This window comes from Capsella rubella, unplaced genomic scaffold, assembly GCF_000375325.1.
Source record: "Capsella rubella cultivar Monte Gargano unplaced genomic scaffold, Caprub1_0 scaffold_3, whole genome shotgun sequence".
Lineage (NCBI taxonomy): Eukaryota > Viridiplantae > Streptophyta > Magnoliopsida > Brassicales > Brassicaceae > Capsella > Capsella rubella.
In genome coordinates, this window is record NW_006238921.1 from 8,868,887 (window position 1) to 8,881,526 (window position 12,640).

At 32.3% G+C, this 12,640-nt stretch overlaps 2 protein-coding genes across 2 annotated transcripts; one reads left to right on the forward strand and one right to left on the reverse strand.

The window, feature by feature from the left end:
* Positions 1-273: 273 nt before the first annotated feature.
* LOC17892083 (glycine-rich RNA-binding protein 4, mitochondrial) lies at positions 274-1,834 on the reverse strand. The gene is made up of 5 exons (XM_006298634.2): positions 1,738-1,834; positions 1,448-1,578; positions 1,268-1,336; positions 918-1,024; positions 274-605 (listed from the first exon to the last, which is right to left on the reverse strand). Exons 2-5 carry the CDS (start codon positions 1,566-1,568, stop codon positions 495-497), a joined length of 408 nt encoding a protein of 135 aa, XP_006298696.2. The 5' UTR covers positions 1,569-1,578; positions 1,738-1,834; the 3' UTR covers positions 274-494.
* A 6,288-nt stretch (positions 1,835-8,122) lies between these two features.
* Positions 8,123-10,077, forward strand: LOC17892469 (protein ECERIFERUM 26-like). The gene is made up of 2 exons (XM_006297677.2): positions 8,123-8,557; positions 9,031-10,077. Exons 1-2 carry the CDS (start codon positions 8,123-8,125, stop codon positions 9,871-9,873), a joined length of 1,278 nt encoding a protein of 425 aa, XP_006297739.1. The 3' UTR covers positions 9,874-10,077.
* Positions 10,078-12,640: the final 2,563 nt, after the last annotated feature.

The following is a 12,640-nucleotide window of genomic DNA, read 5'->3' on the forward strand; positions in this document are numbered from 1 at the left end:
CTTGATATTACTACATCCAAATTGGGAGTAAGCACAAGAATTGTATTTGGCAGAACAAGGAAACACAAATAGGCTTAAAAATGTAGAATATTGTAAAATGGGCTAATGGGCCAATGGGCATGGCCTCCAGTTTAAATTCATTATTGGCCTCCAGTTTCATTCACCAAAATACTAATTGGTACCTCCATGGCTCTATGGTATATCTACAAGTCCGAACAATCATATCAAAATCACTCATACATGACTTGTGACTAAAAGGAAAAGTTTTAAACATTAAATCAACTCGATGCAACATAGATTGCTGAAGATGGAGTAGCAGCAATATGGTATTCATTGGAAAAGACACAACCAAAAACAGGGTCTAAGTAAGAAGTTTAACAAAACTAGTTTTAAGGTTTGTTTGCAGTTAAACAGAGAGGGAAACAAAACTAATAACTAACTACTGAAAGTTCAGAGGCTCCTCTCTCTCTCTTTCTCAAATCCTCTGGCTTGTTTTAGTATCCACCTCCTCCACCACCGTAACCACCACCACCACCGAATGATGATCTCGGGGCACTCGGTCTTTCGTTAGCAAGGTTCACACGGATGTTCCTCCCATTCAGCTCCTGATCATACCCAAAACACACACAAAACAACTAGTAAGAGGCAAGACCTTTTACACAGAACACAATATGGATTCATCTTCTGATCACATACCCAACCCTCAAAAGAGCTAGTAACAGATAAGACTTTTTGGACAGAACTTTTCAAACACTATGGATTCAACTCCTGATCAAACCCAAACCTAAGTAAAAAGACAAGACTTTCGTAGACAGAACACTTACCAACACAATGTATTAAGCTACCCATCATACATACAAGAGACATGACTTTTAACACAAAACACTCAACATTAAGCATTAGCAATTCTCTCTAACCTTTCCATCCATTTCTTTGATGGCATTGTTTGCGGAGTCTTCACTGTCGTAGCTGACAAATCCAAAACCCCTTGACCTCCCAGTCTCTCTGTCTGCAATCACCGTAGCTGCACAACCAAAGACACAACACTTGTAACGAACAAGATACATGAACCACAACAAACAAGACAAATAGGTCCCTAAACACTACAAAAGCCAAACACTAAGACCATTTAGCAAAACTATTTATCAACCAACCTAAATCATCATTCTTGAACCGTCTGATATACATACACTACTAACATAGCAATTGTTATAACCATTCGAAATGAAAAACACATTCTATTAAGGAACAGAAAATATTGGCTTACCTTCTGTGACATCACCAAAGCTAGAGAAAGCGTCCTTCAGGGAGGAGTCATCAGTTCCCCACGAGAGACCTGAAAGCAAACCAAAACATTCAAATTTAGTGAAAGCCAAATTAAAATTCATACAAGCTACAAAAAAACCAGTACCAGCAAGGGAAGAAGATATGTAAAAAAATACATTACCACCAATAAAAAGCTTAGTGGACATGTAACGGAGAGAGCCAAGCATAGATGTGACTGGAACATTTGAGCTCTGAGAAACACCTTGTCTCCAAATACCACTAAGCTTGTTGCAAAAAGCCATTTCTAGATATCTGCACACAAAACATATCAAAACCATATATGTTGTATAACTAATCAAATTCCATTTCAATCAGACCAAAACAGAGTACAAAACCTAGAAGCAAAAAGATTATCAAAATCAAAGCCATTTCTAAAAAGATGAGAAAGAACATTAAAGGGGTGAAGCGAACCTGAATGGCGAAATTAGGGTTTTTGCGAAGTGACAGTGAGTAGTCAGTGAGAAAAGAGGCAGTGAGAGGATGAAGACAAAGAGTAGGGTTTAAGGGATTTTATACAGAACTCAAAAACTCTCTTTTTTTCTTTAAAAAGATCTTTTGTGCTGCCCAGATTAATCACCTGTGGGTTAGGTGTGTTTTATTAGTGTGTACTATAGTCTTTTGTCCAATAGAATAGAGAGGTTACAGAGTAAACAGTAAAGAGTAAAGACCGTGAAAAAGCGGTAGTGTAGTGAAAGTAAAATGTACCCGATGTAGGGGATCATGTTCACGGACTTCTCTCTAACTTGTTCGACCTTTGTTGCCACGTCGGCATGTTTATCTATTTGTTTACTCACATCAGTGACCAAAAACCCAACACAAGGTATAGAAAGCCCATTACAATGTTGTTATGCAAAACCCCATTAAAATATACTGTGTTTTTTTTTTCTTCTGTTGGGTTCAAATTGAAAGATGTATAATTTCAATAATGTAATCGAAGAGTATATATCCACATTAGTATTTTGAAGTTACTTATTGTATATGCTCTCAACGATTTTTACATTCTGTGTTGCGAATCTTGCGTTCTTTCATGTCCGAGCAAGGCCAATATGGCAATATGATCCTACCAACGAGTAGATTAGGTAAAGTAACAAGAGAGTAGAGGTGTTGACAAAAAAAAAAAACAACAACAAGAGAGTAGAGTACTGTGGTTAAGAATCTCCACTGAGATCAACTTCTTCCAACTATAGCTAGTTTGTTAGTTTGTTTTTTTTTTCTTTTGAAGGCAACTAAACATTAAAATACAAGCCATTCAGCATAAATTCCTTCACTGTTCCAATTTTACCTACTACACACAATGCAATATATGTTTAGCAAGTTATGGACATTGCAATATATAGTTAGTCTCGGTTCTCAAACCAATGGTTAGATCATCTCCATTAGAAATTAATTATAAAATAAACAATAGAGATGCTCTTGTGTCGTCATGAGTCATGAGCTCCTCAGGTCGTCCATAAACCCAGTTATTGGAATACAAACCAATATCCCACATCCAGTTATTGGAATACAAACCAATATCACACATCGGAAGATTAGAAAAAAAAGTTTCTAATATATAAATCAAATTCAACTCCAATTAGTATGAGGTTTTTTGGGAAAGAACCCAAAAATTCTGTACGGGTTTGAGTTATAGGTCCAAAGCGGACAATATCATACTAATAGAAAGTTGGCTTGGTTTAGATATCCCAACACCAGTCACATAACAAAGAGACCAACCATGAGTTTTTGGAGCCTTTGATGTAGGTTGTAGTTTAAGAAACCTAGTATAAGGAGATCAACCGAGTATTGTAGCAATTGTAGTAGTTTGGATGTTTAGGGTTTGATCCTCGTTATAGAATTTCAAAAAAAAAAAAAAAAAGTAAAAATAGAATTAGATAAATCAATGTATTTAGTGGGTCGATTTATTTATATCTTTGTGCAAGTTTTTTTTACACGTTTACGGCGGTAGAAGAAAACACAATAAATTATTGCTATTGGGGGTAACAAGCATGCATGAAGATAATAATGTTATACATGACTATTGTTGCATTTTTGTAGTGGGTCAATTTTGTTCCTTTGCTTGAAGCCACTAAATCCTCAGGACGGCTCTGCGCTCCCGACCGACACGGCCACTCGGGATCAAAATAATACCTTACATTACATTACCCGACATTTTTGTAGTTATTTTACATATAGATGTTCGACAAAAACGTTCATGTGATTCCCAACATCATACAAACCCTCTATCGTACGTGAAAATTGGTATGGGTCATTGACCGCAGGATGTCGAAAGATATTACTGAGACCAAACTAATATTTCCCGACCATCAATACGCACATCAATCAGTATACATAAATGAACTATATATACTGGAACGAATTAAAATGTACGGAACCAACTCTACATAATTTCGACTTTATGATTCTTGGTATATATAGTGACCATGTTGTTTAGTTAGCTGATTAGTATAATTGAATATAAAATACTAATTGGTTCGATTAATATATGATTTTTTGCAGCAGAAACGAATATAAACCAAAAAAAAAAAAATATGTAAACCACTGGATTACTCACTTCTTTGGGTTTTTTTTTGGTTTAAACTCACTTCTTTGCTGTATGCACATATATACCTAATTATAATATAGTATTTATTTTGTGATTTAAACATATTTTAAGTTTGTTGAAAAGTACCTTAATTAATCCTTTCCAACCAAAAAAAATGTACCTTAATCCTTTTCTTTGATAAATGGGTGTAATACTCTACTTATTATGCCATCTACATTTGCAATCGCAATAACTTTTTAAAACATATTAATTAGAGCACCACTACTAATCAAATCAATATAGGCCTACTATAGTTAGACGTCCACACAATACAAAGGTACAAAGTTCAATAGCTGCAACCACCGAACCACGTACAAGCTCTAGACAAATAACAAATTAAATAAGAGACATATATAACGCATACAAGTAAAGCTGATCCCTAACCTTAGCTTAAAATATATGGTAAGCAGTTGTAGTTTACTTCCCACACATCGACTATACTTCTTCATGTATATTATTAAAAAATGCCAATATTATGTTATGTGTGCCTATTGACTATGATTAAGCAAAAGCTGTCGAAGACTCGGAATTGTAACCCATCATATCATTGTTTGACACCACTTTCTTAGTCATGATTCATTTCAATGTGATTTATCTTCGCTTCGTTTTTGTTTAAGATGACTCATGAGAGAGTCGTTTGGTGTGGCGTTGGAAAGAGGCATGCATGTTGCATGCAACTTGCGAATGTTCCGCAATTTGGGAAGTCATTCAACAAAAGATATATGGATGTCTCTGGAACTAATCAGGATAAGGAGTGAACCTCTCATTCATACTTTGTTTAGCCGCCTTGCATGACAATTCGCCGATGTCTACAACTAAATTTCATAAATAATTTCTCCTGTTAAAAATATTTAATGGAACGGGTAGCAAGGCTAGATCAGGCCCCATGTATGTTAATTGAAAATTAAAGTTGTTGAACATCAATACCAACTTTTCTCAAAGTGCATATCTAAACCCTAACTAAACATAACACATATAAAATTTCTATGAATTAATATTGCTATAAGTTAAGAAATTTTATCGGATGAGCCAATGTAATCATTAACACATTTTTATATGATTACTAGTCGGTTGTCCGCGCTACGCGCGGGAGTTTATTATATTGTTTATAAGTAATTGGTTCGTACTTTTTTTCCTACTTGTTTTTTTCACTATACCATACTTTACTTTTTTAAAACTTAAATTGTGTTTATATACAAAAACTATTGAGTTTTAGCTTCATTAGTCGTTGAGAAAGTAAATGTGTATAGTATAAGTCGAAGTGTGGGAAACGTGTGATATTAGGGTTTTTACCAAATATATATCTAGATGTTAATATTTTGGGCCTTCTATATGTTGGCATGAAATTTGAACATAATTTGTGTGTTTCGGGCGGATTGTTGTATTTTTAATTTTTTACCTTATCTCTTTATATATTGTCATAATTTATTATTTTTTGTTTTACGGTTTCATTTTTTGGATTTGTCGTACTTTATATCTCGTAATGATCATTTATATACTATTATATATTTTTCTGATTTTATGTTTTATATATTTTTTGTTTTTCATATGGAACAATTTTTAAATTTAACATATTAGTATAATTTACTTTATATTTAGTTTATTTCATTTAATAATGTTTTATTTTAATTTTCAATTTTTATGAAATATAGTTAATTTTTTATTTTGTTTATTAGTTTAACATATGTGTTGTATTGGAAACAAATAGTTAAATTCATATTGGAAACTTTTAAAGAAATATTATTTTTATTTTTACCTTTTTATATGTTTATAAAAAATAAGAATTCATGTTTCGGTCCGACCTATCTCACTTATGTTAGAAATTTTTTTGAGACATAAATTAGATAGATTTATATTCTCAAAATTTCTTATTTTTTTGTTTTATTGCCGTTAAATCTCATTATCTTTAGGTTTACATTGTGTAAATATAATCATATATATATTTTAAACATTCACTAAAAACTATAATCTATTATTTATATATTTGTTAGTATAATCAATAATTAGTAAGTTTTTTTAACTCTTAATCAATTATCTTTTTTAGTTTTATAATGTATAATATAAAAAAAAGACCTTTCATATTCATTTTGGAAAAAACTTATTTACATAGGTTTAAATATTAAAATTAAATGATAAAATGGTATAATTAATTTTAAAAATTAAATAATAAAATGAGGTGGATGATGATGTGACTTAAGGAGAAAAGAGAAAAAGTTAACTTTATATATATAGATATATCTTTTGAAAAATTCTGTAGTTATGTTATCTCATCAATATCTTTAATTAATATAATTATATAAACTTTGTTATAATGATATAATTAACATACTTCTGTATTCTTGTAGTCGGTTTCTTATTCTCTATGAATATTCACTATGAACCACTGTATTTTCGTGATATATAATGTTACCGTTACCGTTACCATTTTCTGTTTAAAACTTCGTCATATAATTAAGTTCAAATGGATCTTTCTCATTTGTGGATTTCTCATCAATTTTTTCTGCAAATTTTTTTGTCTTTTTATACTAGTTTCTTTCTATTTATGAAGAGTTTCACGCACCAAAATATTTATATTATCCATAATTTTCTCCACCTCTTTACGTTATCTTGTCAAAATTTCGCCAGATAACTTAGTTTTTATGAATTTTTGTTTGTGGATTTCTCACCAATTACTTCTGCTAATGTTCCTTTTTTGTAATTTCTTCTATGCCAAAGTTTTAAGCACCCTCATATCTTTGAATTTTTACATTTTTATCATCTCCTTACAATTTCTGTTCAAAACTTCATAATGTCGAAATCATAATGATGACGATTTATAAATTGCATGCTAATTAATAACGTACATGAAGAGCCCTAAATGTGATAACTGTTTTCTTATGTGTAAGTGATTACATCGAATTTTTTCAATGCCTATTTATCTATATATATAAAGTTAGCTTTTCTCTTTTCTTATGATGCCACCTAAGCCATATTTTTGTTTTTACATTAAAATAAATTTAAACATTCATTTAGTGCATATTTATGTTACTTATTTAATTAATAGAAAGTTTATATAAATAAAAATAAATTATGTAAAATAAATGAAATGTTAAAATAAGAAAAACAATACTTTAATTTTTTTTATTAGTGGTAATAATACAATTCAACTTTCATTTTAAATTGATCATAATTTAAAATTTTAAATATGTTATTCAGTTTTAGAATGGAAGTAAATTTTAAATTTATTGTATAATAAACCAAATGTTATGCAATTGTATACATAACATTATTAAGAGGACAAATAAAATTGAAAGTGAAATATTAGTTTATAACATGATCAAAAAGAAGAAAAAAAATGATATTTCATAAATTGAATCAAATGCTTTTAATCCAAATTTGAGTATTGAAAGATAATAATTAAAGATAAAATAATTATAATATTTTTTGAAAATCAACTAAAAATATAATAAAATATTACAATAAATAAAAAATTAACAAAACAATATTATAAAACTCACGCGCGGAGCGCGGATCAACTGCTAGTATTTTTATAAAGTTATTAAATTCTCTCTAGAAAAAAATAATCATTAATTAAGGATAATATAACACTATAAATTAATACGCTATTTGTTATTATAGTTTATTACATGTGTGATGTGTTTGTTTTTATAACCATTACGTAATTCAGAATTTAACGACCCATTTAATCTTCTTAGATGAGTGTAGCGACAAAGTTGTACACTCACCGTAGTTTTAGTGGGTCTCAAACATAACACTATATTCAACAATATGTATTGTATATCATATTTCCTATATATGTATAATATTTCATAATCTTTATTCCAATACAATTCCTCTACATATATACAGGTCTAAGTAACAATGTATTACTTATACAACAATGCCGTAGGTTATGTAGCCGCCTGATCTTTAGGAAAACAATTAAGAATTGGGGTCATGTTCACCTACTTGCGACGCCCAACCTCTTGTCTCTATTATGAAATATAGTATGCATATATCTAACAACGTTTGTAAAATTATAGTCACAGAGTCACAATCTATATAACAGTGGTGAAAGAGAGAGAGACACGTTGCAAAACATTAACAAATAAGAAAAACATAAAACCTTTGAAATTACTTAATTATTTCTATATATATATACCCGTTTAGGCTAGAAGATACCACTCAGACTCATCTTTTCCAAATATTTCTCATACCTCGTTTGTCTTATAAAACATGGGTCGAAGTCAAGAAGAGGGAAATAGTCATATTCATGGCTTTCGGTTATCGACCGTGGGTTCGTCCCGGCCAACAGAGACCGGTACTACCCACGAGCCTACTGGTTTAGACCTCGCCATGAAGCTCCACTACATAAAGTTGGTTTACATCTACTCTGCCGAGACAGCACGTGACTTGACCGTGATGAACGTGAAAGCCTCCTTTTTTCCAGTGTTCGATCAGAACCCATGGATCACAGGCAGGTTCAGGCGGCACGAGTCGGGACGTCCATACATAAAGTGCAACGACTGTGGCACACGTTTCGTGGAAAGTCATTGTGATCTCACAGTGGAGGAGTGGCTCCGTGCACCGGACAGGTCCGTTGATGAGTCTCTAGTTTACCATCAACCAGTTGGACCGGAATTGGGATCCTCTCCTTTGATCTATATCCAGGTACGTACGTAGTAGATATATATATCTCTAGTGATTTAAAGTTTACGTATAGCCCCATTCATTAACATAGATAAAGACGTCTCATTACCTTTATTAATCATATAGTACATGTTTCTGAAGTTTGCTTACCACTAAATACGAAAAAGATGAAGACAAGAACTAGTGTAACAGAGAGAAACTTTAAACGGGATATATGGCTGATGAGACCTAGCTAACTATACCATATATATAGTTGCATGAATAATACGTATTTATAGTTTCAAACGAAAGCAAGTTATATTCTTAATACATCGGCATCAATTATTTTGTTCGAGTGGAAGAGAAGTCAGCTAATACGAGTCTAGGTCATAAACGTGTTAAGTGATTAAAAACAAGAAAATCTCGACGTTCATATAGTGAAAGAAATATATAATTTTATAGCCAAATATAAAAATCAAAAAGATCGGTTAAATTCCGTTTTTATCTGCTGATAGATGACCCGGTTTAACTGCGGTGGATTAGCTTTGGGCTTGAGCTGGGCTCATGTTATGGGAGATCCATTCTCTCTTTCTCATTTCTTCAACTTATGGGCTCGGGCTTTTGCTGGTGAGAAGATCTACTGTCCCAACACCTCTGACTTGGAAAGAGTATTTCAAAAACCGAACTCTACCGGTACAACAAAACCAAACTCAATCAAACGGGTTGACCCGGTTGAAGACCTATGGGTCGCTCCAAGTAACAGCAGAATGATAACATTCTCCTTCAATTTAACGGTTGACGCGATCAAATCAAATTTCCCGGCGATCGGAGAAGACGTATTCGAGATTCTCATCGGAATCATATGGAAATGCGTAGCGAAAGTGAGAGAAGAAGAATCAGATCCGGTTACGATTACGGTCATCAGATCGGATCCGAACGGGTTAAAACCAAGAGCGGTGAGAAACAGTCAGATGATAAGTTCCGTTCACGTCGATTTCTCGGTGGCTGAGGCGAGTTTGGAGGAGATTTTGAAATCTATCGGTGGAGCAGACGACGAGAGGTTTTGGATCGATGAGATTGTTAACGGTGTTTCGGATTTTATTGTCTACGGAGCGAATCTGACGTTTGTGGATATGAGCGGAGTTGATTTTTACGAGGCGAAAGTTAAGGGGAAGTCGCCGGAATCGGTTTATTGTAATGTTCAGGGGATAGGTGACGGCGGAGCAGTGGTGGTTTTGCCGAGTGGTGTGGAGGAGGAGAGAGTTGTGACGGTGACGTTACCGGAGGACGAGGTTGAGAAGGTGAAATGCGAAATGAATAAGTGTGGGTTGATCACGGTGTTAGTTAACGGTGAATGAAAGGATGGTTTAGTTATATTGCTATGATGTGTGTGTTAAGATTTAAGAGTGAAATAAGTACCAGTTGTGTATGGTTTAAATGGTATTATTTGTCGTATAATTTAATTTTGCATAATAATATTGTTCAGTGGTGTGTATCTAAAAATTAATATGTCATCAAGCTCTACTTGGATAGCTTGTAAAAAATTTAAAGAATATTATTATTTCATGAAAGTTTTTATGTATTTTTTTTTATGAGCAATTGCTATACAAAATTATTTCAGTTTATTTATGCCACCTTGGCTTGTGTTATTTATCTATAAACATCGATTTGTTATTTTGTTTAGTGAGTTAAGTGACTTAAGTCACATCAGCTGCTTCATATACATGAACTAAAATACCCATTATAAGGTCCAAAAAAACTCATTACATGATTGGATTTGGATACAACAAGATGTCAAGAGCTGAAAGATACTTCACTTTTGTATGGTCTAAACTGAAAAATGCGTTGAAACCCAATTTATAAGGTCCAAAAATGCTTCTTTAGTATAGTTTTAGCCTTTTAGACAATTAGGCATAAATTCAGCCATTTAGATATGCTGTTCAAGTGTTAGTTGTTTCAAATTGCTATATAACCTCTGGAAACAGAAATAGATATAAAAAATAATCAATGTAAGTAATAGGATAAAAATTTAAAAATGTATATATATTTTAGCAAGTTAACTTCTGAAGTTACTTTCATTTTTTTTTTTTTAAAGCTATTGGTAAGGGAAACATTGGTAAATATTTTTTCAAAAAGCTATTTCTCTAGGAAGGAAATATCCAGCAGGTGAAATGAAAAGGAGAAAAGGTCATATTACCCCATTTACAAGATCCTCACACGAGGTATATCACATAAAATAGTAACTGAGAAATAGAACAATAAACAATATTAGAATTGGATGTCCAAATTGCCTCATTGATTGTTGATTAGGCCATGTTAATCGAGCTAAGAATGCAGCAACGGATAAGCTTTTACATAATCACATTGCAGTAATTCTATGGTTGAATGGTTGTACCTCCTTTATTGGTTAATTTCCTTTATATTAATCTTTTATTGTACCTCCTTTATTGGTTGAATGGTTGTTACAATGTTTTGTAATACCTTATAACTCATTAATATAAGTCATATGTTTTTAAAAACAACAATATTAGATTATGGTTAGTATTAAAATAATTGTTAAAACAGTAAACTCGTATAATACGAGTCATATTACAAGGCTATCGTATTTTATAGATGTTCGACTATAAAGTTCGAGTGATAGCCCCAAACATACAAACCTATCGTACGTGAATAGTGGTTGCATCCTTCATTGTAGTTGAGTTGGTGAAACTAACGTGAAGACGTACGTAAATCACACAACTCACAACCGTCTACTAATATTTCTTAACTGTTCATATTCACATTAATCTATGCACATGTAAAACATCAACTATATGCTGAAACGAGTTTAAGTTTACGGAACTCATTAACTCTGTACAATTTCACCTTTATGATTCTTGGTATTGACATTTTAAAACTCATATGAAAACTCCACAAACGTTAAACATACTACAGATGTCAACCTCAATAGATCGATGAACTACAAAGTCACGGAACCATATATACCTAACATATACGGTAGCTATAAACCATTCCATTAAATCACATTTACTTTCTATTTTGGTAAGTTACAAAAATAAAACCATATGGATCTTAACTAGGTGGGATTGTAGTAAATGTGTTGGAAGTATTTTAAGTATTTGGTTGTTCGTACTCTTGTCTCGCTTGCGGTTGCTTTTTTTGTTTGCTTTCCGAATAAGACCAATTGTGGTGTATTTGACACTGAACAACACTAGCTAGTACATGATATATATTTTTATAAAGTATCAAATATGTGATAACTTTTTATACATTTCTGAAATGGTCTCAAGTTTAGTTGGCTTTTTGTGAATTAAACATGTTTTAAATTGTTTGAAAAGCAACTTCTTTTTTGTTTGTTGAATAAAATACGAGTATATACTCTCACGGCCATCATGACATATTGCCATATACTGTACGGATTTACATTTGCAGGTCGAACCAACTTTTTTAAACGTATTTATTTAGAGTAGAAGTACTATTCAAATCAAAATAAATTGATATACGTAGGCCTAGACGACCCACTATACAAAATTACACAAGCTCGTACAAATTAAGTTCGATATATACCATCAACTATATCAACCACAAGTTCTAGACAATTATTATGACAAATAAGAGACGTAACGTATACAATAAGAGTTTACTAACGTAGACCTAACCCAAAATCTATGATAAATGGTTTGAGTTTACTTTCTATACATGGACGACTGTCAACGAAAGATGGTTGTCTTTGGAACTTATCATATAAGGATATGGAGTGAACCTATCATCTACCAAGCTATCTATCTACGCTTCGCAGTGTCGCACGACAATTCACTGATTTATGCAAACAAAAAGAATCAACATACACACTTATTCCGATTAGACCAAAAGATCAAAAATGAGTTTCACGGAATATTTAATGGAACGGATAGCGCAGGACGAGTACAAACTACAAAGGCCCCGTGTATCCAACTTTTTGTTTCCAACTTGTATATATATCTAAAACCTATATGTACTTTCAATCATTGTTTAATTCTGTTAAGTACACTCAAATAGTAATAGAAAACTCGGCTGATTACCTAAAATGGTTGCTCATCATATTAAGCTAAGCTAATATTGGTTCAATCTCTTTTCTAAGTTGTT

What these genes read in the sequence shown, in the direction of transcription:
- LOC17892469 (XM_006297677.2), top strand. Translation starts at nt 8,123, where the DNA reads ATGGGTCGAAGTCAAGAAGAGGGAAATAGTCATATTCATGGCTTTCGG. An exon ending in CTCCTTTGATCTATATCCAG is followed by an intron (nt 8,558 to 9,030) that starts GTACGTACGTAG and finishes ATCTGCTGATAG; the next exon opens with ATGACCCGGTTTAACTGCGG.
- LOC17892083 (XM_006298634.2), bottom strand. Translation starts at nt 1,568, where the DNA reads ATGGCTTTTTGCAACAAGCTTAGTGGTATTTGGAGACAAGGTGTTTCT. An exon ending in CACTAAGCTTTTTATTGGTG is followed by an intron (nt 1,337 to 1,447) that starts GTAATGTATTTT and finishes GTTTGCTTTCAG; the next exon opens with GTCTCTCGTGGGGAACTGAT. An exon ending in TCAAAGAAATGGATGGAAAG is followed by an intron (nt 606 to 917) that starts GTTAGAGAGAAT and finishes GGGTATGATCAG; the next exon opens with GAGCTGAATGGGAGGAACAT.